We start from the raw sequence: 26,628 nt of genomic DNA on the forward strand, positions 1-26,628 counted from the left end.
TCCGGGAAAGAGCGCAGGACAGGAAGGCCTGGCGTGCTATGGTCCATGGGGTCACGAAGAGTCGGACACGACTTAACGACTGAACAACAATGAAACCTTTGAATTTGGTTAGTATTTTTGTGGCTGTGAAAAAAAACAATGATGAGAATATAAGTACAGATCCTTTTGTCTTAGGATTAAAATGGCGATGCTTCCATCCGTGATCCCTAGTGCATATCAAAAAGTCATTTTGAAAGAAGTGCCACCCAAAGTTTGACTAGAGTAAAACTAAGCAAATGTGGGGTTCTTCCGCAGGCAAAACGCTCATGAATTTCTGGGGAACACTAATAAGTTTCAATAATACTTGGAAAATTTCTCAGGGAGTGAGCAAAACATCTCTAATTAGGGCCATCCTACCAACTGAAAGTGGACTCTTAAGCTACTTGTTTATGGGAGACACCTATACTAATTCAAAAAGCAACTTTGGTACTCTAATGTACATGTAAATCTGGGCTGTTCATTTTTATTGATAAGTTTTGTTTTATTGATTTTAATTGGCAAGCTCTGTTTTTAAGGATTTTTATTGAATTTGTTTTTATTGATTTTTATTGTATCAACTTCCTGTGGTTTTTATCTTAAAGGTGGCATAGAAGTAATTATAGATAGATGTTTAAACATTTTAAAATGTCCTCCATATATTGCATCATAGAACTTGGACTTGTTGCTTATACTGAAGTTGGGCATGTGCTTCCCAGGATGGCACTCCAAGTCACTCTTTCAAATTAGGCTATGTTCCTTGACTAATGATGCTGGGTGTTTAAAATTGGACAGAGTTCATAAACACAGTTGCCAATAACACATATTAATTTAATGAAGGTGATCTCTGGAGCTAATGAGATGATGGAGCGTCTTCTTCTGCACCTACCTGATGAAGACACCACTCTGGTCCAACATAACAATAGCCTTTCAGGCCAAAGGTCTATTACTTTGTGAGCATCTTGCTTCTCACAATGGCCAGTGGGATGTCTCCTCAGCAACTGGCATTCAATGGCGTGCTGCTTCTCAACCTGATAGCCATCACAATTGATTAATCCTGTCGAACTGCTTCATTGTCAAGATTTGGTAGAATGAGCAGAACAATTCTGAGCGAAGGTATGATGAGCTGGTTGTTTGCTATCTGGGGTGTTTCCTGGTGCTGCTCTTTTCCAGCGGTTATAATTGCAGAAATGTTGGGGGATGAGTTCAGCTCGGTAACAGGAAGCTGGCAGTCAGAGGTAGTGGGACGTGGCAGGATAGGTGGTCGGATTACCGGTGAATGAGACAGGGGTTCACAATGTTGGAGGGGAACACACTGATGCTGGTACATGTCAACAAAGGAGGGACAAAACAGAGGGTCCTGCCCTCAGGGAAGCTGGTGGGCCTGTGCTGACAGAAAATGGCAACTAAGCACAGCCACAATTTGTAGAGTAGACTCCCTGTACTTAAGAATTCATATATGCAATCTATCCTCTTTTACTATGGAACTATGTTCCCTCCAAAGGCTGCTGTACATTAATATATTTTATTTATTTATTTATTATTAAATTTATTAACCACCCATCTGGCTGGTCACCCAGCCACTCTGGGCGATTTACAGCATATAATAAAACAGTTTAAAACAATAAAATGCTACAATAAAAACGTTTTCTAAAATACCCTAACCCACCCCAAATGCCTGCCTGAACAACCACATATTTAATGCATGATGGAAGCTCATTAAAGAGGGGGCATGGCGGAGTTCCCTAGGGAGGGAGTTCCACAGAGTGGGGGCCACCACAGATAGTGGATGGACCAACATAATTTATATCTTTAAAAAAAAAATATTACTGTATTTATATGCCACTTACCCAGAATTATATTCTAAATGGCTCATAGAAGGACTAAATCTTCTCATTTATTGACATTATCCACCAATGACTACTCTAGCAGAGTAAAGCCTTCAATTCCATATGCTGTTGGACTGGGAGAGGACAACCCCTGTTTTTCTGGGGAGAAAAGGATGGGGGCACCTTAATTGCTTACTCTTTGGTCTGTACCTGCTTTGTTCCTGCTCCGTCTTCCACCACTGAGGCTCTTTCTAGCAGCCACCATCAGCTCTCACCCTTCCAAGTCTTATTAATCATTCTGCCACCCTTCTTTGTAATGACCCTCATTCACTCTAAGGGAACTCTTCCAAACATAATGGGCCAATTTTTCAGCTGACTATCTCATGTCTCTGTCTTTGTATCTGGGCTTTCATCTAATCATTTTTATGAACTGATTGACTGCCTTTGTATTTAATCATTTTGTAGATTAATGGAAAGATCAACTATTCATTTATGTGGGCTTTCTGCTCAGTCACTACCCGTTTGTTTACAAGCTCTTTTTCAGGATGACTATTTGATTACTTAGTTTAATTTACTTCATTAATAAATGTAATTCTTGCCTATCCTAAAACCTACTAACTTGTCAAACTCCTTTCACAACTAACTGCTCCACAATTACTTGATTCCCATAGCTCACTTTTACTTTCTCTCTTCTCCACTCTCATCTTGTGTTTCTTTTCTTTCTGTCTCATTAATAATTCTTCAAACATCTTGATTTTATATTCCCTCTTACTCCATTTGGCTCTCCTCTCCTTTTTCATTCCACATTGCTACCATTTATTATCCAGGGTTGATTCTAGCGAAAACTGTATAAATGCATATACTTAGGGGGCATACCAACATTTTCCCACATCAATAATGTTTACCATTTTCATGGTTTGCATTGGCTTCAAAATAGTTTTGTTGACTCCCACTAAACACACTTCACAATTTTCTCTGTGTTAGGATCTGGATTAGTGGAGGGATGCCACATGAAACACCGCTGGAGAAAAGGATTATAAAAACAGGGATCTAATTAAGGATCCTTACTCTTCTATATTAGAAACACTACCGGCTCTGACTTTTGGATGGACTTTTAGGAGACAAATCTTTTGGTCCATCCACTATATTTTCAAAACACTTTGAGGAATATTTCCAAAAAATGAATCTGGAAGTTTCTTAAGACTGAGAATTACTTTGCAATTATGGGTGGTATCCAACACTGTCACAGTGCCAGCACTAATGCCATTGCACTAGTGTAAAACAGTGCAAGTGCAATATCCTTAGCACTTGCTAGGCAAAGGGTTTCTCTACACGAGGCTTTTATTGTCTGCCCATAATTGATCAATCACAGTAGTTTGCGGGTCCTTTACATGATGTCATCAACCCCTAGGGCCTCTCCCATGCTTTCGGACTATTATTGCAGCTTTTTTTCTTAGCTGGGAAAATGCAGAATTTCATGTTAATAGCACTCCAACAGCTCGTGTATTACCTCAATTCTGCTATACCACACCACCATCTAGTGGCTTGCTTGCTTGCTTATTTATTTATTTATAACATTTGTATCCCACACTATGTCATTAAGATCTCAGGGCGGCCTACAGATAAAATCAATTTAAACAGTATAAAACAATACATAATTTAGGGAGCAATCCTATGGCCTCTAGACAGGGGCTAGGCGGCCATAGGATATGCCATTTTCCAGGAACCAACCTCAGAGCTTGTGCTCCATGATCAATTCCTGGAGAACTGACCTCCCCCCACTTCCGTGCAGCCTCAGAGACAGTGCGGAACAGCCCTGTCCTTTGTGCTCACAAGAGGAGTACGGAGAGGCCAGAAAGGGTGTGGCTGAGGGCATTCTGGGACGGGGAGAGCGTAACTGCCTGTACAACACATCCAATGTGTCATACAGCAGCCTCCCTCCCCACACCATGCTCCCATGGCTAGACAGCCGCAATCAGCTGTCTAGCCAAAAAAGCAGCACAGGAGAAGCACGGAAGGAACGATCCCTTCCATGCTTCTCCTGCCCTACTTTTGATAGGCAGTAGCCTCTGAGTTCGGAGGCAGCCGCCTGTCTCGATAGGATTGCACCCTTAAACACCTAAAAACATATTAAACCATTAAACAAGCTAATACCAATTAAAATCTGAAAGAATAAAACAGTTAAAACAGTGTGCTACTTTAGGGAATACATTTAGTCCTCAAAGGCTTTGGTAAAAAGCCATATTTTTACTTGGTGCTGAAATGTAATGAAATGAAATATATAGAACTTGTGGAGAAAGGAAATCCCCCGAAAGAAACACATCTGAAGGAGGCGATCTTAATATCACAAAGAACCCGGAAGCAGAAGCCCCAGTAAAGGTGTGGGATAAAAACTTCATGTAGAGAAGCCCAAAGAGAAAAAGCAGTGTTTTGCCACCAATTTTTGGCAACATGGTTTGCCACCAAATTTTGTCAGGAAATCCCTGCTTTTTCCCTTTGCATAGCAAGTGCTAATGATGTTGCACTGATGTTGCTTTAGGCTAGTGCTGTGACAGCATTGTATACTACCCTATGTTTGGAGTTCTTTTCTTTTTAAATAAAAGAATGTTTTGCAAAACCCCCCAAAGATGCTTCATCCAAAAGCAGACCTTGAGGTTTAAATGGTGTCCCATCCTATTTGGGTTGGGAGGAAATGGGGAATCCTCCATTAACAATGGATTAACAGTGTGCATGTCTAATCAGAAGTTAAATTTAGTTCAGCTAAATGGGACTTACTCCCAAGGAAACATGTTGAAGGATCAGCCAAATAATTTGGAGAAACAAAGCTGGGGGAGGAGGCATTTCACAAAGCCATTTGTTCTCGAATTATTTCATCAGTTTCACAAAATGTTGGTCAAATCACTCTCTCTTCAGCCTTACCTGGGAGGAATACTGAACTTGATGGGACTTACCTCTGAGTAGGCAGATATAGGTTTCTATAAATTTGTAAATTGTAAATCTGTAAACCCTGTAAATTAGGTTTCTAGTCTACCAGCTATTTAAAACTAATAATATTTAAAGGAAATTAAGAAGAAAATTTAAACCAGAATGTAATCCACTTGCAAACTGGTTTACTGCACAGAGCTCTCATTAAGTTAGAGCAACATTTGGGGCTTGAAATAACCTCTTTTTCAGTGAGGTATTACTGCTCTACAATTTCAGTAAATCCGAGCAGTTAAAACGCCACAGAAACTAAATGGCCCCAATTAATGGTAATAAAAATAAATTTGATGCCGAGAAAGAAGATAACGGAGTTCATCTCCTTACACTGAATCAACAGCTTTTCGATTAGGGTAGACTTTAATTTAAGGGCAAGGGCAAAATTAAAATCATATGTAGTGATTTAAGAAAAAAGATTCTTTATGACTCTGATCACTCTCACTTTCCAATTGAGGCAAAGTGGTCGTGGAAAAAATCTCTTAGTACCTCATGGGTTCAAGACTGCTGTAAGTCATTAATATTTTGAATTTTAAGTGGTATTTCATTTGAATCTATGCACTGGTGTAACATAGTCAGGGCTAATGATCATTTTCCTATTTAAAGTCACAGATAACCCTTTGGGAGTCACATTTATGTCTAAAAAAGAAAGGTGTAAATGTAATGGTGGATTTACAATGCATGTGTCTAGAGCTCAGAAAGTAGATATACTGCTACTTGGGTCTTAAATAAACTGAACCTTAATATTTATTGGCTTGGATCGAGGGGTGTCTTACACAAGCAAAAAAGGATTTCCACTTGTGCAAGTCTGCCCCAATGAATTCCTCTGATTCCCCCATCCAACCGCTGCTGCCCCCCATGTTCCATCCCACACTATTCCAGAGGCTCTGTCAAGCCTCAAGAGCAACTTTAGGGGAAGCACAGTGGGCTGTAGTGGGGGGAGTAACCAGGAAAGCCCTGCTATGTGAGCAGTGTTCCACTCAGTCTCCTCTGGATCCATCACATTATATTTTTTTTAAATGATGGATTTATATATTGATTAAAAATGTATAGATGTTGAGGTATAATTAGGGCTGGCTTGTATTGTAGCATATTTTGGAATTGACTTACGATTATGTTGAAAATTATGTATATTTTAAGATGAATCAGTACAACTATAAATACCAAAAAAAAGAGTGAAAGTTATACAACCTCTGGGGTGGCTTCCGCAGCTTTGTCATACCCTTTCATGCCTCCACTGGAAGAATCCTCCTCTGAGGAAGAGCTAGAGCTCCCAGAGACAGCGGACACCAAGGAGCCATCCATGGCAAAAGATCTGGGCCCTCAGGGGGGATGACCATAGGTCATGAACCATCTGGGCTCTTCCTCTGAGGCTGATCACCCGCCTAGCCCCTGAGAGTGACATCACCACAAGAGGCAGGCCAGTATGGCTCTTTTAAGAAGAAAGGCTCAATTAGAAAAGGACTCCTCAAGAGAACGGGACTCCTCAGTAGCAAAGCATGTAATGAACTGCAGCCGGGTGGGGCTCAGGTAGCTCTGGCAATATAATCCTGCAGTATGAGTCTAGTTATTGCTGGAAACGATGTCTTATTTTCAGCTCCAGTCTCCTGTTACCCTGACCTTGGCTTGTGTTTGGATCTCTGTGCCACTGAGCCTTGGACTCCTGCCTGCCTCTGCTTTCAGACTGTGTTTCTACCTGACTGATCTCCTGGATTTTAACCTTGGCTGTGCCTCAGACATCTCTCTGGTGAAGCCCGACTTGCCTGGTAAAACTGTGCTTGACCATTTGCCTGCGAAATTGACTTTCTCATTTTTGATATTACGTCTTTATAAAGTCAGGGGTAGACGGCGCACTGGTGCCTTTCAAAATAAACATGAGAAAGGTTCCTAAGAACAGAGCCACCTGGCGGAAAACCGTTGGGAGTGCTCCTGTGTGCAGTTTCATACGACCTTACTAGGGTGATGTAGGGCGCAAGAAACAGTGCCCTGCACTGGTGTTCTAAAGCAACATCCATGCTGAGCAGTTGTCACTCACAGCTGCACTGCTAGACTGAAAGTCTGAGGATTCTGATGGAATATGCAAGCTCCCGCCATGCTTCCCTGTTTCAGTGCAAATGTCAAACTGTTCTTCCAATTTCAAATGTAGAGTTAATTAACAGAAAGCCCCATTCTGAAGCCATTTGACTTGCACAATAAACAAACAGCTTATATCATTGTAACTAAAATGACATCCTATGCATGTCATGTGGGACTACATTGGGAAAATTGCAGGAGCTGTGTGTGGGGAGTGACAGAGGCTCCCTCAACTCTACTGCTACAGATGCTGTGCAATGGGAATCTTCCAGCAAAGCAGCCCTGACAGCTGCTGCTGGGCCAACAGAGAGGGCTTTGCTTGCTTGTAAGATACTTTGAAAGCAGAGTGCCAATTAATAGGATTACTGCTGAGGAACTTCAGATGTTAACATTATGAAACAACACGCCAAAATATGCCTTTCCAGTTACAATTCTAAGCCTGGGATCCTGAAGCTAATTGCTTCCTCTCAGACCTGCTGAATTTGAGAAAAGATGCTTTTATCAGACACACCATACCATAAATGCTAGACATATTTTATAAGCATTGTGTTTTTTTCTCCCATTCTTACCCGCTGCCCCCTCAGCCATTTTCAGTCTATTGATGTTAAGTAAAACAATTACTTGTCATTTAGTTGTGCATATTACTACGTTATTTAATTTAATTAAGATTTTTTTGTGAAATGAGTTAGTAAATTAATTACTCAAAAATAAAAGAACGTAGTAATACGTAGTAAGAACGTAGTAACCGTTAAGTGCCATTAATAAGTCAATACATTACTCTGGAAATGAACTCAGCTTTTATTACTAGAAATTGCTATCAATTACTAAATATTGCTGTACCAATTACTGTACTTGCAGAATGGACAAATTGTTGGGTGACTGTTAATAATGTCAGTTACAAATTACAATGGCAGAAAAGTGGTTAGTAAATTCTTTGCTCTGGGTTCACCTATTAGTGGGTAGCTTGTCACAAAAGGATAATTTCTCTTAAAAGTAATATGAAGTAGGTAATGTGATGCCTTTTACGGGGGCAGCATTTGCCAGTGAAAAGGGATGAAAGCCTACCCTTTTTAAGAAAAGCCAAAAGCAGAATGGTCAATACATTAAAACAAAAGACACACAAAAGCTACTAGTATTTGGCTGTAGCTTATGCTTTTAGGTTATGCTCGCAGAAGAGTCTTGTGAGTCTGAAAGTGTTTCATTCAATCACTAACGTTTGTTCAATACTAGGTGGCCATGTGTTCTCATTTACAGAGGACAGTCCTCTATTTGAATAGCTGCTGAAGGATTATCCTCTATTTTGAAGGTATCCTCTGTTTGAAGGGTTGTCCAGTCTAAGTCTCATTCAAAGATAATGAACCGCCAGAAGGAAATGCTGGGCCTTGAACCTGCCCATCAACAGCACCTGGACAGCAGACTGAGCAAAGCACATAGATCACCTGGTCACAGTCTTCCACACCATGGTGAAATGTATTTTATTTCTATTTAAATTATAATTATTATTTCTAAATTTGCATGTATACATATACTTTAGCATATGCAAATTTTATGCAAAGCAGTGTCACCTTTAGTCCTCTTTTTTGGGGAGGAGATGCATGTTTTCTTTCTTTAGTGATTCACAGGGGCCACCCTAGTTGGAGTTCTGCTGCTGTTGGAGAAAGTGGTTACTGTAGCAACTTCCTCTGATACCCCTCCTAAGCCAAGATAGGGGTCAAATCCAGTCAAGCAATCCAAAGGTAGCAAGCAGGGGGCAGTAAAGAACACAGAGCAAGACCAGTTATAATGATCAACCAGCTTGTCATTAGCTTCTTCTTTAGATGTGGCTATTGGTGGGTTTGAGTCAAGCTAGATGGGTTACAATTTGCTTTGATTATCATGGCAACCCTTCCAGCACAGGTGTAACCAAGCAGGGCTGGAAGATACAATCAGGATGTTCCCCTTAGGGCCTAACTACACTTTGTGTTAATTGTGTAGCTTGCAGCCATATCAGAGGATTTTCAAAATGTAGTCCTAGGTGTTGGGGAGCGGGCAATTTCTTTTGGGACTGCAGCAGGTGGGGAGTTGAGGTTTAACTCTTCCCTCCCTAGCTGTGAACCTGACAGAATCCCCCCCCCCCATACATGCTGCAATTAGCGATAGAAAAATAACTCCCATTGGCACCAATGTAATTACATAGTTGGGCTTCCATTTTAAGGATCTGAAATGGTGGTCTTGTGTCCTGTCTTGCTTTGGTTCCAGTGCTCTGTTTCTGAGCTGGTAATAATTGAAAGCAGGATAGTTTCCTCTTTGTGGAAACTTGGTTTAAATATGATTTGTCTGGCCAAAACTGAGACATCAGTGAACAGCACACACCACAAATTCAAAAGGTCATTATCTCCAGGCCCTTCTTTCTGGCTGTGGGCTCCTACAGGTCTTTTTGTTTAGCTATTTAGACAGTGCTGGCTGGCAGATGTTCAGACATTATTCTGCCAGGCAAATAAAAGGAACCTTCTGGCTTTGACCATAGTTTCCCCCTCTAAATTTCCAGTATGAGTTTAACAAGTTACCGCAGAAACTGCACAGGCTGCTTATTTAAGCCTTCACAGTGCCCATGGATACAAGGTAAGTTACCTAAACAAAACTGGATAATAACTCCACTAGGCTTCAAAGCATGGCATACTTCACAGATTGCCTTTACAGTTTTTAATTTATCCTAACTCCATCTCAATGATAGATTATTATTGTGCTATTATTATACTTTGAGAGAATGGAAGTCTGGAGCAAAAATAGCTTTGTTCTGACATTGTTTCTCAACCACACCAAAAGAAATTGGAAACAACCTAATGATTCATTCAGAGATAGACCTGCACCTCGGGTAACTTTCTCAAGATCATATGAGAAATCTGTGGTACAACAGGAGTCTAGATCCCTTGAGTTCCTAAACCGACATTACCCAGTGGTGTTTTTCCCCTCTCCCACAGACATTCAGAGGAATAAGAAGAATGCCAAAGAATACATGAAACATACCTGTGGTAACATTAATTATAAAAAACAACAACCTGAACATATTATTCTGGAGCTCCATAAGATTCTGCATTGTATACCAGTATTGTATACGAGTTCATTTTTGCCCATATTCACCACTGACATTTGTCTGCTTATGCTTCTGGCAGGAGATGGGGAACATTAGGTTCACAGTGACTCATCTGTGATGATGTTGTTGTTGTTGTTGTTGTTTTTGTTGTTGTTGTTGTTGTTGTAAATGTTTCAGGTCCTCAAAAAGGGGATAGAGTAGAATGTGGCAATGAGCAGACAGACACAAATGACAGCTGTTTAAAGAGACCACAGAGTTGTAGCACACGCAAAAAGACATCCAGAAAAGGTGCAGGTGTTTATATGCTGATGCTAGAAGCCTCAGAACCAAGAATCATAGAATCATAGAAAGTAGGGTTGGAAGGGGCCTACAAGGCCATCGAGTCCAACCCCCTGCTCAATGCAGGAATCCAAGTCAGAGCATCCCTGACAAATGGCTGTCCAGCCTCATCTTGAAGGCCTCCAGTGTGGGAGAGCCCACCACCTCCCTAGGTAATTGGTTCCATTGTCGTATTGCTCTAACAGTTGGGAAGTTTTTCCTGATGTTCAGCCGGAATCTGGCTTCCTAATGTTTGAACCCATTATTCCGTGTCCTGCACTCTGGGATGATCAAGAAGAGATCTTGGCCTTCCTCTCTGTGACAACCTTTCAAGGACTTGAAGAGCGCTATCATATCTCCCCTCAGTCTTCTCTTCTCAAGGCTAAACATGCCCAGTTCTTTCAGTCTCTCTTCACAGGGCTTTGTTTCCAGTCCCCTGATCATCTTTGTTGCCCTTCTCTGAACCCTCTCCAGTTTGTCTGCATCCTTCTTAAAGTGTGGTGCCCAGAACTGGACACAGTACTCCAGATGAGGCCTAGCCAGTGCTGAGTAGAGGGGAACTAGTACTTCCCAGGATTTGGAAGTTATGCTTCTATGAATGCAGCCCAAAAGAACATTGGCCTTTTTTGCAGCCACATCACATTGTTAGCTCATATTCAGCTTGTGATCAACAACAATTCCAAGATCCTTCTCACTTGTAGTGTTGTTGAGCCACGTATCCCCCATCTTGTAACTGTGCAGAACTTGGAATTTATCCCTATTAAATGTCATTCTGTTGTTTTCTGCCCAGCGCTCCAATCTATCCAGATCACTTTGAATTTTGTTTCTGTCTTCCAGGGTATTAGCTATCCCTCCCAATTTTGTGTCATCTGCAAATTTGATCAGCATTCCCTGCACCTCCTCCTCCAAATCATTAATAAAAATGTTGAAGAGCACTGGGCCCAGGACTGAGCCCTGCGGTACCCCACTCGTTACCTCTCCCCAGCTGGAGAAGGTCCCATTGATAAGCACTCTTTGAGTCCGATTCTGTAGCCAACTGTGGATCCACCGGATTGTTGTTTCATCTAGCCCACTTTGAGCTAGTTTGCTCATCAGGATATCATGGGGCACTTTGTCGAAAGCTTTGCTGAAGTCGAGGTATATGATGTCTACAGCATTCCCACGGTCTACAAGGGAGGTTACTTGATCAAAAAATGAGATCAGATTCGTCTGGCAGGACTTGTTTTTGACAAATCCATGTTGGCTTCGAGTAATCTATGCATTGTGATTACAAAGACAGAGGAATGGAAATGCTCAGTACCAAAAGACCATATATGGCATATTAGAAACCTGGTGGAACAATGGGAATCACTGGCATATGGTTATCCATGGATATAAAAACTATAGCAAGGACAGGAAAGGGCATATTACAATGAAAGAACTACAGTAATAAATACAAAACCTAAGTAAAAACCAACAAAGCCCAAAGCAGCACCATTTCGCAATTAGTGCTGACACCCCTATTAGGAAGCACTAAAAATGGAATTGGTGGATTTGAGATTAGGAAGAAGGCACTGAATAGGGAAAAAGACTCTCAGCAGTTTTATAGCCAGAATTTTGCATCATGAAGAATAGGTTACTACCGCCTCTACAACCTCAAATCAACAGGATACATTAGAATGAGGGGGAAAATGTAGTACCTTTACCTGTGGTGCAGTTCTTCATTGCAAATGAATCAATGGCTGCTATACTCTTGTTCCCACTAGCAATATATTCCAAGGAGATCCGAAAAGGTTTCTCAAGGTGTCCCACTCTTTCCTGGAGAAGCACCCATCTGTTTTCGTTGCAGAACAAGAAGAAAGAACACAGGACAAGTATAGTAAGGAAAAGAACTAGCTTGCAAAAGACACAATCCCAGAAGTGACTGTTCCGCAACTGCCCCATCACGCTGGAACTCTAGGCTGCCTTTGTACTTGGTTTCCCCTTGCGTAGGCACTAGGTTTTGTTTTTTGTTTTAAAAAGAACTCAAGGAGGAAAATGTTTATGGAGAAAGGGATACCACCAGCTAATGACTCTGAAGCTGTCACAGTTCCGTGCTTGGAGATCTCTTGCAGATGTCTTTGTGTGATTGAAGAGTAGCACAACTTCTGCGTGTGTCCCTGTGAATGGAGCTGTGAAATATGTAATGCACAGGTATGTTTTAGATACCATCTCTTTGCTCCCTGGCCCATCTGAATATGTTATTTAGATTCAGAGCAATAAGTTCCTCTCAAGGGGTTACTGAGTAGTTGCAATTCCCAGCCTTATATCTCTAAAGCATTTTGCTTCACTCAGACAAACACCTTCACTTCTCAACACTATGATGAGCTTTAAAATTAAAATAGGCCACTTCCCTTTTTTAGTTTTATACTGGTCTTTGGTTTGGTTTTTGTGTGTATGGGTGGTTTTTTTAAAAAAACTAAATTAATGAGCTTGAATACCAAGGGCTGTGAGCTAAGGTGTGACCATGTATGTTACATACACCGGTAAGTAACCAATTCTGCATTTCTGAAACTACTTAACAACAACAGAAAGGTTGTCTATTGATTTAAATGGAATGACAGATAAGTAACGGCAGAGCATGAGCTTGTTAAAGTCACTTTAAATTATTCCACACGGCCATTTGTCCAAGTGCAGCACTTCAGGAAATGTTCTTTGTGTTGCCATAGTGTTGTGTGTGTATTTTTTTAAAGTTTCAGAGTGTAGAGTTAATTGCTCTGCATGGAAATTGGGTCACTTTAAAACCCATTAATGTGGTATTAGTGGTTGTCTCCAGAGAGTGGCTATGAAGTGTTTTTTGGCTCTGAAACTGGCTAACTCATGCCAGTTTCTATAACTGGGGTTACATGATGAAGCAATATGGCCCTAATGGAGATGTAGTACAGCCTTCCCCCATCTGTTGTCCTCCAGATGTGTTAGACTACAACTCCCATAATTCCCAGCCAGTGTGGAGGTTGTAGCCCAATGCATCTGCAGGGCATCAGGTTGGGGAAGCCTGCTGTAGTAACTCTTTGTCTGCTCAAGTTTCTTAAAGCTGTTCTTGCCTGGTTCTTCCCCTTCTATATGCTAATCATTGAACCCCTGTTCTATGCTAGCTACGGCATCCCAGGGACCACATAGCACTTGCAGCTTTCTTTGGTCCATCTGACTGTATAGGCACCATGACTAGCTAAGGATCAGGCAATTCTACTCATACCTTCTAGGTTGGAATTATAGGAGGAAACGTTGGAGTGGAGAGGAAAGGGGGGTAGTAAAAAGTTTTGGAGCTCTTTTGTTCCCCCCTGGCTTGTTCTTTGGGCTGTTTAATTTCTGTTCACGAATTCCTCTGGGTCACCAAACAGACAAAAGAAAACTGCATAAAAGCAAATAAGATTTCTTGTTCAGCTTATTGCAGTTGGTCATCTGGAAGCAAACAAAAGAACAGGTGCCTGAAAAGGGCTGCTAGAAAAAAGTTTCAAAACAACTTCAGCTGTAATTTTTTGAAAAAGAAAGAACAGAAATTCATTGTGTTTCTGTGAGTTGCTTTCAGACAGCACTATCAGACGTTTATAGAAAAATGGTCTAACAACTTCAAGTAAATTTAAGAGGCCAGTGGCAAGATTTTTTTTATAGAACAAGTATAATATTTTACAGTTGCCACTTAAAGCTGAAAATATTTCATATTAAAATGAACCTCCTCTTTCCTGTTCCAGAGATGTTGCTCTTTGTTTGTGATTTTATACCCCTGTTATATTATTGCCTGAGGAGGTCATTCAGTTATCTCACTTGATAAACTTGTCTCCGTTTGTGGTGACTGCCTTTGTGCAGTAAGAAAGCTTTAGTTGTAGGTGAAGTCACACATTAAAAGACAGGGTAGATAAAATGTTGGACTTGGAAGATCCCTGTTTAGGGGAAGTCATCAACTCTCATCCTAAACTACCTCACAGGATTGCTGTGAATTTACCCCCGCCCCACTGATATTGCCCCGAACTCCTTAGAGGAAGGACTGAGTAGAAACAAGATAAATCAAATACTTCTGTGATAAGTACAGCTATCACTTGACAACCTGAATGCTATCATCAGTCATCGTTCTCTAGCAGACAAATTACCCAGCAATGGTTGCCAAGTTCAGAGGTAATAAGTTGGTCACATGTTGATGATCTTCCATTATGAAGCTATTACTTAATCTAACCTATATGTGGAACTCGTTGTGATACTTATGTGACTAAAATGGTGAAGTATATTAACTCTCCAGCTGCCACTTATAACTGCAATGCTTTATGTTGGACAAGTTGACTTGCATGCGGGTTTGATATGAGACTGGTAATGTTTACATAGCTTTTTTTCTTCACCTACTTTATTCTATTATCTTTTGAGCACAAGGGGTCGCTTCCCATATGACATTTTCCACACCTAAGAGTTTAAAGTCTCCCTTTTGAGTGTCATTCAATAGTAAACGCACGTTTATTTCTGTATAATGTCGTGAAATGAGACATACAAGTGATATAGGCTCACGCTGTCACTTGATATGAATATATATTTTGCATTGCAATAATAATTTTTATGACATCTGTAGTGTGAATCCTATAGGCAACTCATTCATCCCACACAATCAGCCTGTGATCAGTATTATTTCCATCTTATAGAAGGTGTTCAAGTAGAGGTTTTTTGTTTTTTTAAGTAGATAAGTTTATTTATTTAGACTATAAGTCTTTAAAAAACTTGTACAAGGTTTACAAATAAAATATCAAAGACATTACATCTTGACAATTGGTTATCATTGAAATAACCTACCACATGGTCTAAGTATTTTTAATGGACATGCTTTGCTTTAAATGCAAAGGAAGCCACCTTTTCAATTATGTACCTGTTTCAGTTTGCAAACAGAAGTTGTTTTGTTGTTGGTTTACTCAGTAAACAATGCCAGTAAAATTTCTGCCATGGTGAAAATGCAGGGGGATGAGTGGGGGAGGTGTCATCCATTTTTCCAGAGGGCCAGCAAAATTCCATGTACATTTTGGGACTTCCTTTACACTTGTCAATGACAGCAGTCATGGTTCTTTTTAGGTCTTTTATTTCATCTTTCTAAAGATTTTCACCCAGGAGAGATTCTGGGAGAGAAATCGTCATTCCAGGGGTTCTCTGGGGGAAAGAAAATGGGGCCCAGAGGTCTCCAGCTGCCAATAGCAGCACCTCCCCCATATTAGAGAAAGTGAGGAATGCCAGGTGTAGCCGGATCACAATCCTCTCCCCCTTAGATTAGCTTTCCCTTCTACCTGTTCCTTTAACCCCACTCCTAAACACCTATCCTGACCTTCTATTTCCTTTCTTTTCCTATTCCCATAAGTGTTAGGGACTCTGCTGTACCTAATCTCCTCCTTCTTATACTGTCACCTCCATCTACTTCTCCTGTTGCAAAACAGACAGTTTACACATGTCTGCAGCCTCATTTTGGGCTCCAGAACCAGTCTTGCCAAGAATTCCGCTAATTTCCCCATAAAAGTACAGTTTTCGTTAAAGGCTTGCAGGTTCATCGTTAGTATCATGCTTGTGTTTAAATGGCAACGGCTCTACCAAGTTAATTCTCCCCAAATTCAGCTTGTGCATTTTAAATACTTGTTTTAATCAATAAATGTGCCAAGTGGCTTTCTCTGAAATCATGTGTGAGTATGGATTCTTGGGTGGAGTCTGCATAGACACTCTATGACCTGGAGTGTGTCTAAAGGTTCCTTGATTAGTGAACATGTGTCTGTGAGAACGTGCCCAGCAGTGTACTTGTGTCTGCACAAGCAAGCACCTTCGGTAACACCCAAGCCTGCTGATGCCTCTCTTGTGTTGTGTGGATGGTGCCATTTTGGCTACATCAGGACTGGCACTCACAGAATTGAGTTTGCTATTAGCATGTGATACCTGATGTGAAACATGTATATCTCATGTGCCATTGGTATACAACACCGGATCTGAAGGCCAAACCTGATACTGAATCCACAACATATTATTTACTTTCTCTGTTCCTTATTTCTGTGTACTGCTGCCAGTTCTTCTAGATTTGGAGTTCCAACATTTAAACAACAAAATTCAGTTTTCATTTCCTTTTAAACATGCAATAATAATTTTTTAATTGATAGGATGTCAGTTTAGCCACACGCTAAAGGTGAGGATAAATTAACATTATATGGTTTAGTCCCTAATTTGTCACTATCATTACTTGCAGGTTTTATTGAACTAGGACTTTAATTTTGGTCTATGATTAAGATGATGAAGAATATAGCTAAGTGGTGTTGCTTATTGGTGTTATCTAAACCTTCCATGGTGTTCAGTTTGTCCAAGCTTTGACCCCAATACAAACCCAGGGCCACATTAACAACTATCCTAAAAATGCTCTGGAGTGGAAAACCTAGAATATAAAAGAAATTAAAGAAGAAAAATGAAATGCAAGCATTTAAAAGAAAGATGCAAACTTTTAAAATAAACATTTGAGAAAGGAAGCCAGTCCAAGAAAGAAGACAGTCATATTTATGGGCAAGAAAAAGAATGGAACAAACAGCAGAAAGAAAAAGATTTCATTGTTTTTAGATGGATCACTGCCTTGTTGTGGCGAAGGGGCTTGCGTAACTCAGTGAAGCCATAAGCTATGCCATGCAGGGCCACCCAAGACGGACAGGTCATGGTGGAGAGTTCTGACAAAATGTGGTCCACTGGAGAAGGAAATGGCAACCCACTCCAGTATTCTTGCCAAGAAAACCCCATGAAACGTATCACAAGGCTAAAAGAGATTATGCCGGAAGATGAGCCCCTCAGGTCGGAAGGTGTCCAATATACTACTGAGGAAGAGCAGAGGGTATTTCCAAGTAGCGCCAGAAAGAGTGAAGCGACTGGGCCAAAGCCGAAAGGACACTCAGCTGTGGATGTGTCTGGTGGTGAAAAGAAAATCGGATGCTGTAAAGAACAATATTGTCTAGGAACCTGGAATGTAAGGAGCCTGGGGAAGGAGGACCAGCCAGCAGCTGCACCGGGTGGATCCTGAGCCTGAGCCTGCTTCTGCCCCCGCCCACAGGTACTTAAGGCGGGGCTGCCAGAGGCAGCGCCTCGGCGTCGCGCCAAGTGCGACGCTAAGTGCACACTTAGCGTCGCACTTGGAGTCGTGTAGGATCTGAAGACCTACCCACCTGCCTCTCCAGAGACACCAGCAGCCACAATACCAGCAGCAAATAGCAGCAGCAGAGGGCAGCAGCTTTAAAGACAAGGGGAAAGGGGCAAACGTGGAATTTATCTGCTCCTTCTTAGCTGCTGTTCTCTTTTATCTCTTTTATCTTTTATATTCTTTTAAACTGTTGAGCATTTTATATCCTAACATTTTAATATGTGCCTGGGAGGACTATTGGGCAACTCAGGGGGTGGGGGAGGTGCCACCATAACTGTGGTCATGGGCAGGGGGAGGTATGACGTTGGGGGATTAACAGGCCAGCTGAGGAGAAGAGGGGCTAGACACCTTACAGCTGTCCCCTCTTCTGGTTCTTCCCCCAACCTGATGTTCCTGGCAGCCTTACCAGTCTGCCCTCGGGTCTGGTGGTGCTGCTGTTGAATGCCAGGTCGGCCCAAAATAAAATCTCCCTCATCCATGATTTGATTGTGGATGAGGGGGCTGACCTGGCATGTATTACTGAGACCTGGGTGGGGGAACTGGGAGGGGTCACTCTCTCCCAGCTGTGCCCTCCTGGGTACTCGGTGCAGCACCAACACCAACTTGAGGGTCGGGGAGGGGGGGGTTGCCGTGGTCTATAGGAATTCAATCTCCCTCTCCAGGCTTCCTGCTCATTCGAGTGCAGATCTTGAGTGTTTGTACCTTGTGTTGGGTACCCGGGACAGATTAGGGATTCTGTTGGTGTACCGCCCACCCCGCTGCCCATCAGACTCCCTGCCTGAGCTGATGGAGGTGGTCTCAGACTTGGTGTTGAGGACCCCTAGGATGATGGTCCTGGGGGATCTCAACTTCCATGCTGAGGCCGCTGTATCCGGGGCGGCTCAAGACTTCATGGCCGCCATGACAACCATGGGGCTGTCCCAACATGTCATCGGCCCAACGCATATAAAAGGACACACGCTTGATCTGGTTTTCTCGACTGGGCAGGAGGATGGTGATCTGAAAGTGGAGGAATTAACATCTGTCCCTTTGTCATGGTCAGATCACTTCCTGCTGAGGTTTAGACTTCTGGTGGCCTTTCCCCTCTGCAAGGGTGGGGATCTATTAAAATGGTCCGCCCCCGGAGATTAATGGATTCCGATGGATTCCAGAGGGCTCTGGGGGATTTTCCTGCTGGTATGGCTGGTGCTCCTGTCGAAGCCCAGGTCGCTCTGTGGAATGCAGAGATGACTTGGGCGGTTGACACAATCGCGCCCAAGTGCCCTCTCCCTCTGAGCAGAGCCCGGCCAGCTCCTTGGTATACACCTGAGCTGAGGGCAATGAAGCAAGAGGGGAGATGGCTAGAATGCAGGTGGAGGAAAATTCATGCTGAGTCTGACCGAACACAGGTAAGAGCCTACTATCGAGCCTACTCTGTGGAGGTGAGGGTGGCAAAGAGACAGTTCTTTTCCACCAGCATTGCATCTTCTCAGTGTCGTCCAGCGGAGCTTTTCCGAGTGGTTTGTGGCCTGTTACATTCTGGGCCAGGGAGAGAGATGGTGGAACCCTCGGTAGCATGCTGTGACGAGTTTGCACAGCACTTTGAGGATAAAGTCGCTCAGATTCATCATGGATTGGACACCACCATTAATGCAGTTTTATTGGTAGAGGCGTTCAGAGCACCGTCTGGTCCAGTTTTATTGGATGAGTTTCAGTTACTGAGGCCTGAGGATGCGGACAAGGTGCTTGGCCAAGTCCAATCGACGACTTGTGTGCTTGTCCCTTGCCCTTCATGGCTTATTAAATCGAACAAGGAGGGGTTGTCCGGCTGGGTCCAGGAGGTTATAAATTCCTCCTTGAGAGAGGGAGTGGTGCCTGCTGCTTTAAAAGAGGTGGTAATTAGACCACTCCTGAAAAAGCCTAACCTGGGAAAGAGCGCAGGACAGGAAGGCCTGGTGTGCTATGGTCCATGGGGTCACGAAGAGTCGGACACGACTTAACGACTGAACAACAACAACATGGGAGTTTTCGTGGTATCTTCAGAAAAAAAGAACATACTTTAGAAATATTAATAAACTGATTTTGAAAAGGACCTGAATCTGCAATGAAAAGGAAAATATTTTCTTCTCGGTATGTGACTGGGAAGCAGAAGCCATGTCCTAACTGTAGCAAAATCTGAAGTATGATATCCTAATTCATTACCAATAACAGAGTGGGAAATGCTTCCAGCAATGTTGATGGATGCCTCTTTCTGTGCAGATGTGCTGGCAGAGGTAAGAATACGATTTACAGGTCAGAGACATGTGGAGACCTAAATATGATTCAGCATGGGGCTTCCCCGAGTTCTTTACCGCAGCCTTGACGGAGTCTCTTTAAAAATCTGGCAACAAAAGCAGCTGGAACTATATCACTTGGAAGCCCTAATAGAGAATTATTCCATCAGATGAAATGGGCCCGAGCTAGCTTTGGAGGTGATTTACACGGAAATGCAGGAGCATCTATGTGTCGTGCGAAACATTCCTTACTGTTTTCAAGACAGATGGATTTTAATTCCAGGTACATGGTGGCCCTCAACAATGATTTCTGTTTCTTTGCTACCACCAGCACCAACCCCCTGGCTAAATATGTCAAGAGTTTTAGGAATTGCTTTTCTGAGTTACTGGTGCAATAAACTTTACTTTCAAAATCTCTAGCCTCCCATAGTTTACCATGGAAACTATATTAAACTTTCAGAGCAGATGCCAGCCAGGTATTTTATGTTGCTGGAATTCAGGACAGTGGAAGACGCACTTGGGGCCAGATTAATTTAAAAATCTGCGGCAAGAGCGCCTTGAAACACTTTGTTTCAGAAATGAGTGATCCACATGAAAAGAGTGGGTAGTTTTCAGGCCAGTTTCTCTAAAGCATCCCAAACAAAAATTCCCTGAAGCACAAATACCCACTAATTGCCATTCCCCACCCCTCTCTCCAATAACCTAAGAGATGACTTTATACATGGACTTCACCAGATGGTCGACACCGAAATCAGATTGACTACATCCTTTGTAGCCAAAGGTGGTGGACATCTATACAGTTGGTAAAAACAAGACCTGGAGCTGATTGTAGTTCAGATCACAAACTTCTTATTGCACAATTTAGAATCAGACTAAAGAGAATAGGGAAGGCCCACAGATCAGTTAGATATGAGCTCACTAATATTCCTAATGAATATGCAGTGGAGGTGAAGAATAGATTTAAGGGACTAGATTTAGTAGATAGGGTCCCAGAAGAACTATGGACAGAAGTTCGCAACATTGTTCAGGAGGCGGCTACAAAAAACGTCCCAAAGAAAATGAAAACCAAGAAGGCAAGATGGCTGTCTGCTAAAACACTGGAAGTAGCCCAAGAAAGAAGGAAAGCAAAAGGCAACAGTGAAAGGGGGAGATATGCCCAATTCAATGCAAAATTCCAGAGGTTAGCCAGAAGAGATAAGGAATTATTTTTAAACAAGAGACCTCTTCCAGAAAATTAGAAACATCGGAGGTAAATTCCCGGCAAAAATGGGTATGATCAAAAACAAAGATGGCAAGGACCTAACAGAAGCAGAAGAGATCAAGAAAAGCTCGCAAGAATATATGGAAGATCTGTATAGGAAGGATAATAATATCGAGGATAGATTTGACACTGTGGTCAGTGAGCTAGAGCCAGACATCCTGAATAGTGAGGTTGAATGGGCCTTAAGAAGCATTGCTAATAACAAGGCAGCAGGAGACAACGGTATCCCAGCCGAACTGTTTAAAATCTTGCAAGATGATGCTGTCAAGGTGATGCATGCCATATGCCAGCAAATCTGGAAAACACAAGAATGGCCAACAGATTGGAAAAGATCAACTTCTATCCCTATACCAAAAAAGGGAAGCACCAAAGAATGTTCAAACTATTGAACAGTGGCACTTATTTCACATGCCAGTAAGGTAATGCTCAAGATCTTGCAAGGTAGACTCCAGCAATTCATGGAACGAGAATTGCCAGATGTACAAGCTGGGTTTAGAAAAGGCAGAGGAACTAGAGACCAAATTGCCAATATCCACTGGATAATGGAGAAAGCCAGGGAGTTTCAGAAAAACATCTATTTCTATATTGACTATTCTAAAGCCTTTGACTATGTGGATCATAACAAATTGTGGCAAGTTCTTGGTGGTATGGGGATACCAAGTCATCTTGTCTGCCTCCTGAGGAATCTGTATAAGAACCAAGTAGCAATGGTAAGAACAGACCATGGAACAACGGACTGGTTTAAGATTGGGAAAGGAGTACGGCAGGGCTGTATACTCTCACCCTACCTATTCAACCTGTACGCAGAACACATCATGCGACATGCTGGGCTTGATGAAGCCAAGGCTGGAGTTAAAATTGCTGGAAGAAACATTAACGATCTCCGATATGCAGATGATACCACTTTGATGGCTGAAAGTGAGGAGGAGCTGAGGAACCTCATGACAAGGGTGAAAGAAGAAACTGCAAAAGCTGGGTTGCAGTTAAACCTCAAAAAAGCCAAGAGTATGGCAACCAGCTTGATGGATAACTGGCAAATAGAGGGAGAAAACATGGAGGCAGTGACAAACTTTGTCTTTCTAGGCACAAAGATTACTGCACCATGACTGCAGCCAGGAAATCAGGAGACGTTTACTTCTTGGGAGGAGAGCAATGACAAATCTTGATAAAATAGTGAAGAGCACAGACATCACACTGACAACAAGGTCCGCATAGCTAAAGCAATGGTATTCCCCGTAGTAACCTATGGCTGCGAGAGCTGGACCATAAGGAAGGCTGAGCAAAGGAAGATAGATGCTTTTGAACTGTGGTGCTGGAGGAAAATTCTGAGAGTGCCTTGGACTGCAAGAAGATCAAACCAGTCCATACTCCAGGAAATCAAGCCAGACTGCTCACTTGAGGGAATATTAATTAATATTAAAGGCAAAACTGAAGTACTTTGGCCACATCATGAGAAGACAGGATACCCTGGAGAAGATGCTGATGCTAGGGGAAGTGGAAGGCAAAAGGAAGAGGGGCTGACCAAGGGCAAGGTGGATGGATGATATTCTGGAGGTGACGGACTCGACCTTGGGGGAGCTGGGGGTGGCGATGGCCAACAGGAAGCTCTGGCGTGGGCTCGTCCATGAAGTCACGAAGAGTCGGAAGCGACTGACCAAATAAACAACAACAACCCCTCTCTCAGCTGTCTTGGCAGAAGTGCTACAGAGTTAAAGCCTAATGGAGTACAAATTGTGTTTAATCCTAGAGATGGGGCCATTGCTGAAATACACTGCAAGGGCTGCATGGAAGTTTTTGCTCTGGCTGGTGCCCATGTTCGTTCTCTCTCTCTCTTTCACTTGTTTGGAAAAGATAGAAGAGCTTCAGTTCATAGCCCTGAAAACCTGGCACTTTTGACTAGCAATATTTTCCATTTGAAACTGGAATGCCAAAGGAGTGGGAAACATCTTCTCCTGGAGCTTACATGGTACAGTGCAATTTATATCAACCACTGTGTTGGAAGTATTTCCATGCTGTTGATGGGATAACTTGTTTTATAAAATACACTGCCGCAGAGCTATGGGAAAGGGCCTTCAAACATTGTATTATCTCTTTATTTCATGTATAGCTTACCTTCCTTCCGTAGAACTCAAAGGGGTTTCGAGCCTGTCTCCCACCCAGGCACTATCCAGGCCCAGACCTCCTTAGTTTCAGCAAGGTTGCTGCATTATGGGCTTTCAGACCATGCCCAACTCAGAAGCCCTCCAGGCAGGAACAGAACCACACTTTTATTCTATGCCACATTTAGCCTGCTACTACTCTTGCTAGCAAATGTCAATCAGTGTCTTAAATTCAACTTCACACAAGCAGACTTCCCCTTGCTCTCCTCTCCCCTGCAGCTCCCCATGCAACTTCCCTCCATATAGGCTTATGTGACATCAATACTGCACCAGCTGCACTGGTTGCCAGTGCATTTCCGAGCCCAATTTGAAGTGCTGGTTTTAACTGTTATAGCTTTAAATGGTGTTGGGCACAAGCTACTTGAAGGACTGCCTTCTCCTGTACCAGTCTGCCCACAGTCTGAGGTTATCAAGAAAGGCCTTTCTGACCTGGTTGCTGCCAAGGGCAGTTAGCTGGTGAGTACAAGGAAGAGGGCCTTTTCAGTGGTGGCCCTGCACTTCTGGAATCAACTTCCAGGGGTTCATCAGTACCATTATTTGCAGGTCTTCATGAAAGCTCAGAAGACCCTCCTATCACGAAGTACCCCAAAATTCTGCTGATCTGGGAAAATATGGCCTGTAACTGGACGGGGACTAAGGTTTTTTGGTCTTGGAAAAGGGCAGAAAAACAGGTCACATAGGATGTTAAGGCCTTGCACAACCCAAGAGGAGATGCAAATTCTTGCATAAACTTTCTGGCCAGCCATTGTGCTCTGATTGCCTTAATTCCTCAGTTAACACTTGCAAATTTCAGATCTTGCCTCAGGACAGCAACTACAGAAGCCCCCACCATGAAAATATGTTATGCTGATTTCTAACCTTCCTGATTCTATGTTTAAGCCAAATAGAAAGAAAAATAAAGAATGCAATGCCTTTTAAAGCTGTAAGAAACCCAATACTGTGTAAGCAAGCATGCCTACATGACTCTTTTGTCACCTTTGCTTAAGACCATCACCAAAATCCCCCTGGCTATCTTGCTCACCTGGACCTGTGAATGCACCCATCAACTCCCATCCTTTCCTCACATCAAGAAAGAAAGACAGTCCCATTGTCTTCTTTCTTCCCTTAATGTATGACACTTAAAAATCAGTTTTCCAACATCCTTGAGTAATCCTGAAAGACTTGTTTTGTTTTATTTGATTATTACATCCTGAGAGAAAAAGGATAAAAACAGCAACCCAAATTCATGGAACAGCAGCGAGAGAAAGAAGGAAAGAGGACTCCTTCCATCCTTTCTGCTCAGAAGAGCAACCCCCCCTTTCCCCCCCTTCTTCCCCCCCTTCTTTCCCAGGGAAGGAACTCAGTAGAGCTTCCCATCCCTTTACAAGCCAGCAGATAATGAGAGGTAAATCTTTGCATCATCTTTTCTTCCCCTTCTCTCTTTTCTTCCCTTTTCCTAATATTCCACCCAATACCAAAGTCCAAACTCCTGGGCTTTAGCTCTTTCTCCATCCACTTTCTCCCAAACCCTGCATTTGCTCTAAAACTCTCTCCCAATCCCCCCACTCTGTTACCCCATTCAAATCATCCCAGACTGAAAGTTCCTTCCCCCCCCTTTCTCTCTCCTACACACACACACACACACACACACACACCCTTCTCTATACATCCTAGTGTACTTCACTATTGACTTTAAATGCTTATCTTTAACCTAATCTAAGTGTTAATGTATGATTCTAATTCCCCAAATGTATGTATAGTTCTAATTCCCATGATGTGTGATTTTAATTCATTTTAAATTCCCCTTTAATAAATCAAAGAATTGCTTCCGAAGACCTTGTTGTGATCTCTGACTCTGTCAGCTTTTTGGGGGTATCAGGTTTTCCTAAGCGCCCAAGAGTTCAACACCAAAAGTTCCCTCAGGTATGTTTGGTTTACATGTATGTGATATGCATGTCTATGTAAATTAAAGCATACTTTGTTAACACCTGTTTTCACTGGCTTTCTGTTAAGTTTGGGCCATTGGTTTTTATTGGTAAGTTTTGTGTTTATTTATTTTTAATTTGCAATCTCAGTTTTTATGGATTTTATTGAAACATGTTTTTATGGATTTTTAGTAAAACTGTATCCACTTTGTGTGGTTTTTATTGTGAATGTCACCTTGAGAGGGTTCCACTCCTAAAGGTGGCCTAAAAATACATTCAGATAGACAGATAGAACTCATGTGTGGGGCATGCAGGGAGCTGAAGGGGGAAGTGGAAAACTGTCAGTGGTTTCTGTTTCATTGCCAGACAGTCAGGGTTGGATATAACCCAATAACAGCAACAAAACCTAGATGTAAATCAGTAACAGCAACAATACCTACAGGGCTCTCATTCTCATTGCCTTATCACCAATCCAAGGGATGCCTAGCCTTCCTGAATTGCAACTTAGAAATTCCCTTCAAATCTGCTGTTCAACTAGCAGATGAACCAGCTCTGTTTTCTCCTGCTCACTTTTCTCTCGGTCCTTTAAATTTTTTTTTTAATTCTGTATTTTGATTCTTTTTTTATTGTTCAGTGCTCAGGAATGCAGAGAGATACAGAAATCCTGTAAATACATAATACACATCTTCATTTTTATGTGTCTATTTACGCTCCGGGAAAGAGCGCAGGACAGGAAGGCCTGGCGTGCTATGGTCCATGGGGTCACGAAGAGTCGGACACGACTGAACGACTGAACAACAACAACAACAATTTATGTATTTACTTTATATCCTGACTTTCCACTAAAAACAGGTTAGCTCAAGAGGGCTAGCAAGAATTAAAGATAAACCTTGGCAGAGGGCAGAGGCACAAGCCTTTTGGCATGAACCAAAGGGTACAAGCCGAAGGGCTCTTGGCCTTTGGCTCTTAGCCTGTGTCTTTTAGGCTGTGGTATCAGTGGGGACGGCACCTGAAACATTCTATCTGTCCACCCCAACGCACCCCAGCAACAAGCAGCAGAAGAGAACAGAAGAGCACAGCAGCCAGACAGCAGAGGAGCAGGTAAGGACATATAAAACCATTTAGTGGTTTAGTGCCTGCTCCTTAGTAGCTGCCGCACTGAGAGAGGACCACAATTGACAGAGAACTCCCCATCCCTGCCCTTTGCTAATGTTTGGGGTGGGTGGGTGGATGTCTGCCAGGCTTGGGGCTCTCTGTTTTAAACTTACGTTTTAACATGTGCCTGGGAAATTTACTAGATAGCCTGGGGAGGGATGGTGGTTCCCACATAAGTGTGGTTATGCATAGGTGGAGGTATGGCATTGGGGATTAACAAGGCAGCTGAGGAGAAGGGGATTACCCACCTTATGCCTATCCTCTCTTCTGGTTAGTCCCCAACCAGATGTTCCCTGGTTGTCTGACCAAGTTGCCCTTGAGTCTGGTGGCGTTGTTGCTGAATGCCATGTTGGTCCAAAATAGTTTTTCCCTCATCCATGAGTTGGCCAGCAACCACTTGCTTAAGCCCCTTGCCCAGGAAGAGGATATTAGTGACTGGCCTGTAGTTGTTAACATCTTTTGGGTCTGTGTT

The 26,628-nt window shown here is 42.5% G+C and overlaps 1 protein-coding gene across 1 annotated transcript in view; it reads right to left on the reverse strand.

The window, feature by feature from the left end:
* The window catches only part of ALK (ALK receptor tyrosine kinase), a 903,954-nt gene that overhangs the window by 249,862 nt on the left and 627,464 nt on the right, over positions 1-26,628 (reverse strand). The window contains exon 5 of the mRNA XM_084820831.1: positions 11,970-12,097. Within this exon, the coding sequence (XP_084676957.1) occupies positions 11,970-12,097 (128 nt within the window). The remainder of the gene's footprint in view (positions 1-11,969; positions 12,098-26,628) is intronic.

The sequence above is a fragment of the Heloderma suspectum genome, chromosome 1 (assembly GCF_057233095.1).
Source record: "Heloderma suspectum isolate Gila_16-S chromosome 1, 16-S_ref, whole genome shotgun sequence".
NCBI classification, from domain to species: Eukaryota; Metazoa; Chordata; class Lepidosauria; order Squamata; family Helodermatidae; genus Heloderma; species Heloderma suspectum.